The sequence below is a fragment of the Phaseolus vulgaris genome, chromosome 5, assembly GCF_051622355.1.
Source record: "Phaseolus vulgaris cultivar YP4 chromosome 5, ASM5162235v1, whole genome shotgun sequence".
Lineage (NCBI taxonomy): Eukaryota > Viridiplantae > Streptophyta > Magnoliopsida > Fabales > Fabaceae > Phaseolus > Phaseolus vulgaris.
In genome coordinates, this window is record NC_143502.1 from 13,514,004 (window position 1) to 13,518,358 (window position 4,355).

Here is a 4,355-nt window from a genome sequence, read left to right on the forward strand (position 1 = left end):
TAAAAACACAAAATTCATTCAATGTTTTCTTAATTAATTTAAAATATTTAATATAGTAGTACTTCCATGTCAAATGTTATAGAGACAATAGAATTTTTGTTGATTAATAACTATAGTTAAATGTGAACATAATTTTGGGTCCCAGATAATGATTTAAATGAAAGTAAACAAAAAAATGTTACTTTTTCCTTTGGGCCTAACTATGATATGCAAATACCTAATAATCATTCAAAGTCACATTAGCATAGCCGCATCATCATGTAACTTTGCATTGAAAATCTTAATTAATATTAACAATATGCCTAAAGAAATTAGTGATAAATTAATTAAGTGCGTTAAATGATTAGTGTGACTTTTGAATGTAGAATTATGAGTGAGAATCTAAAATTTAAAAATGTGATGGGGTGAGACAGCATGAAAACTTTATGTCTAATTGAAGTAGAAGAAACAAACAAATGATGATTAATCAAGTCTGATTAAGTGGAAGACAGAAGAAACACAAGATGCAAATTGAAAAGCCAACACATGAAAAAGGAACACAAGTAACTTTTCCTAGATACATATTCTCATCTCTCATTTTTCTTTTCTTACTAAAAACTCACCTTTTTCAACCCCCAATTCACTCCAAAAAGGTTTCCATGACATCCGGGTACATACCTCCTTCTGAATTCCTATACTGCACACCTTGTTGTTGATGGTGATCCATTGAAGTGGATGAAGATGATGAGGCTACTCTTGCAGGTAGAGTGAAGCTCCTCTTGAACTTGTCCATTTTCCTTGCATCATCTTGGTTGTTATCCAAGCTCAAGAACTCATTTGGGTTGGTTGCACTAGCATTTTGCATGTTGGAGGCATCTGAATTGGGATTTTGACTGAGAGGGTGATGCTGAGTTTGATCACCTGGTTTGCTTCCCAAGGTATCAGGATTGAACAAAAGCTTGGCATCATCCGTTCTTCCGGTGAGAGCATTGAAGAAAGACAAGCCATTGGGCCATTTTATGTCGTTTTCATGTTCCCCAATCATGTCCTCCACTCTTGCACTCTCAGATGATGCATGAGGAATGAGAAACATGTTTGCCTCATCTTTAGGGAACCCAAGTCTAGCTGTGTGTTGTTGGAAATTGGGTGAGGATAACATGGAGGTGGCAGAAGAAAGTGGCCTCTGACCCCAGTTGAAGAGTGGAGGTGGCCTAATTGGAATGGTAGATGGTTTTGAGGGAAGAGAAGTAGAAGAGGAAGTGTTCCTTGTTGAAGAGAAGAGTTGGGAGAGGTAGAAACCAGATTGGTAGCCAAGGGACTCAAAAGTGTGTCTCATTCTAAGCACAAAATGAAGGTCTTCAGGAATCTGAAAAGAGAACCAAAAATATCAAACATTTGATATTTTTTACCAATTCAAAATAATTAGCCAAACCAATTTAAACTGTATATAGAACTAGTGAAGGTAATTTTTAAATTTAAAAAAGCAAATGAGTAAACATAAAATGAGTGAAAACAAATTTTGGGGAAGAAAAAGTGATACTAATTAACTCACAATCTTGCAAGAACCAAGTTGGAGAAGTCCATGCCCAGCTTGAATTACAGCTATGGTCTGGTCATGTAACAAAAGTAAATAAAACTGGGTTGAAAAATCTAAAACAAAATCTGTTGAGTTGAGACCAATAATAACAACAAAAGCCAAAGAAAACCAACAATGATTCTGTTCTGACCTGAATGCCTGACTCAAACTGGTCTGTCCACTCAGGAGGAAGCTGCAGTTAATGGCATCAAAAAAGGAGGTTGAGTCAATCAATCATCAAACAAACAGTTCCACATAATAACCACCAGAAAAAACAAAACATCCAACTACTTGAAATGCAAACATTATTGTCCAAATCTACATCTATGTTCGAAATAAACAAAAAGTAAATAAAAAAAATCAGAGGGAAGTTGAGAATATGCATACATACAGCATCAAAGGAGCTCTGCCAATAGTTGGAGATATTCGGTTCACATTCTGTGGGCTCTTTAAAGACCCACTTGTGGCACTTATCAGATGCAACTTTCCCCATCAACCTGTTCCAAAATCCGAATACACCCAATCAGAGCAAAGTTCAGAGGAGGGAAAGAAACCATGCTTGTGCATAAGTAACTCCCTACTCCCCCCACATATGCTATTGGATACTGAACAAGATTTCAGAGAGAGAAAGTGATAGAGTAAGAAATAAAGAGAAGAAAAACCACAACATAACAAACACCTACCCAGTACCCACCCTTCTCCATAATTATACAACTGAATGGACATTTTGCTGAAGGCCTTTCTCACAGGATCCTCTCCATCAATACTTCCTCGGCAGAAACCATCTTCCCACATCAACATCCTTCAAAACACAACCACCAACACAAACAAATACCAAACCTTAAAAAAACAGCTTCCAAAACCAAGTTAATGTTGCAACATGAAGATAGAGAGAGAGAGAGAGAAAGAGAAATATGCTTAGTATGCTTACAAGCTACCGTTGTCATCTCCAACCTTGCAGCCATTACCACCTCGAACTCTCCTGCAAGAAATGGAGAAGACCCAGTTGAGGATGGAAGTTAGAGAGAGAATGAAAAAAATGTGAGAAGCATGGCATGGCATGGCATACGGGCGAGGACGAATGGTCCAGAAGACAGAGTAAGTCCAGTCTGAGTTGAGACACACCCTTTTGAGGGCCTCATGAAGGGCCATCATCCCAACAGCTTCTTTGCTCCTATCTGATGCTCCTGAGCCCACCATCTCTCTCTCTCTCTCTCTCTCTCACTATATCTATCTCTATATCTCTCACTGTGCACTTTTTTCCTTTCACTTCACAATTACACACACAACACACTTTCTTCTCTTCTTCTAAAACTGTTTTTGATCTGAGCAAGTCTACAATGCTTTGCTTAACAAGCACAGAGAAACCTTCTTCATCTCTCTCTCTCTCTCTCTTTTCTCTCTGGAGTTGCGACGATGTTTGTTTGTTTGTGTGTATATTTATTTGGCTAAGGTAAGGCCTAAGGGCTCTTTATCTTACTCACTTGGCTTTTTGTTTGAACCTAAGGAGCTGAGCTTGGTTTCTTACTTTCACATAAAGCAGTAAAAGAAGACTGAGATGCTTTTTTCTTTTCTAATTATCATATTTTCCTTCTTTACACAAGTAAATACAATTGATCTATTTAATTAAATATCATCAAAAAAATTAAGTCTGAGATATATACAATTAAGGATTAAATTGGTTTTTTATTTATTTTATTCTTTGGAATGCTACGTTTTTAACTGTGGGGACAGCTTTTATCTTCTTTCTGTCTTTTTTTACAAGCACCACAACGAAAAGGAAACTAAAAAACAAAAAAGGAGATCAGAAACAGACACCCTATTTTTTCTTAAATACTCCTTTAATATCAATGATATTACTATTTTATCTTAAAATATATAATAGCTTTAAAAAATATTAATTATTATTTTTGTTTGGATTATAGAAGAGTAAAAAATAAAATTAAAGATGAGAAAGAGAGTGGAAAATCAATTTCTTTAGATTAAGGAAGGACTATATGTGGAAAATAAATGTGAAAACTTTGAAGTTGGTTTGACGGATGGAATAGAATAACTTTTTTATATATTTAAAAAAATTATAAAATAATTTTTTAAAAATAGTTTGATATAAAATATATATTTTAAAATAAGTTGATATAAAAATAACTTTTAAAATATAAACCAGAATTCAAATCAATTTCAAATTAAAATAGAAAATAATTATCAAATCTTAATAAATAAATAAATTACATTTTTAAATAATATGAATGATATATTAAAATAGGTATCATTCAAAAGAGTCATGAAAGTCCTTAATTTGCTTTTCCATCTCGTCAATGCGGTCATGAACCTTATTGAAACCTGTGTCGATGTTGTCGAAACGTTTTTTCATTGATTTTTTTCCAAAAAAGTGGCACCATCCAAGATTCATACATGATTCCAAGGATAAATTGATTTCACATGCTATTATAAATTGTGAGATCAGCATGACATATGGCAGAGACATGTTGTTGTCCCTACATTTGACCATGTGTTGCATTATGTAATGTGGTCTGTTAATCGATATATTATTCTTTATTGCCCATAGCATGAAAATATCTTTGTGTTGCAATTGAGAATAATTACTGTGTCAAGGACACAAAATGTGAACAAACATGTAGTGAAGTAGTTTGTCACTCACTGACAAAACACCAACATTTATGAGAATATGAGCCTCCATCCTTGGCCTCAACATGCCTACTAATGTCGTAGTTTAGGTGCCCAAGAGGGGTTGCACCATTCAATTGAAATCTTTGATAATTCAATTTAACCAACAAGAACC

At 34.6% G+C, this 4,355-nt stretch overlaps 1 protein-coding gene across 5 annotated transcripts; it reads right to left on the reverse strand.

The window, feature by feature from the left end:
• Positions 1–405: 405 nt before the first annotated feature.
• On the reverse strand, positions 406–3,001 carry LOC137835187 (protein RICE SALT SENSITIVE 3). 5 transcript variants are annotated; one of them, XM_068643562.1, is made up of 7 exons: positions 2,625–3,001; positions 2,487–2,537; positions 2,250–2,357; positions 1,947–2,052; positions 1,707–1,748; positions 1,532–1,588; positions 406–1,345 (listed from the first exon to the last, which is right to left on the reverse strand). In XM_068643562.1, the coding sequence occupies exons 1-7, from the start codon at positions 2,753–2,755 to the stop codon at positions 620–622; spliced, it is 1,221 nt and encodes a 406-aa protein (XP_068499663.1). In that variant the 5' UTR covers positions 2,756–3,001; the 3' UTR covers positions 406–619. The 5 variants fall into 5 exon arrangements, with proteins under 5 accessions (XP_068499663.1, XP_068499665.1, XP_090158660.1 ...); XM_068643564.1 differs by having other exon boundaries at positions 2,239–2,357; positions 2,625–2,997; XM_090302534.1 differs by having other exon boundaries at positions 2,239–2,357; positions 2,681–2,970.
• Between the last annotated feature and the right edge of the window lie 1,354 nt (positions 3,002–4,355).

Excerpts from the sequence above, each read along its gene's own strand:
- LOC137835187 (XM_068643561.2), bottom strand. The coding sequence starts at position 2,755 with ATGGTGGGCTCAGGAGCATCAGATAGGAGCAAAGAAGCTGTTGGGATG. Across the intron at positions 2,053-2,249 it reads TTGTATAATTATGGAGAAGG|GTTGATGGGGAAAGTTGCAT; the intron begins GTGGGTACTGGG and ends ATTTTGGAACAG. Across the intron at positions 1,749-1,946 it reads GGCAGAGCTCCTTTGATGCT|CTTCCTCCTGAGTGGACAGA; the intron begins GTATGTATGCAT and ends CATTAACTGCAG.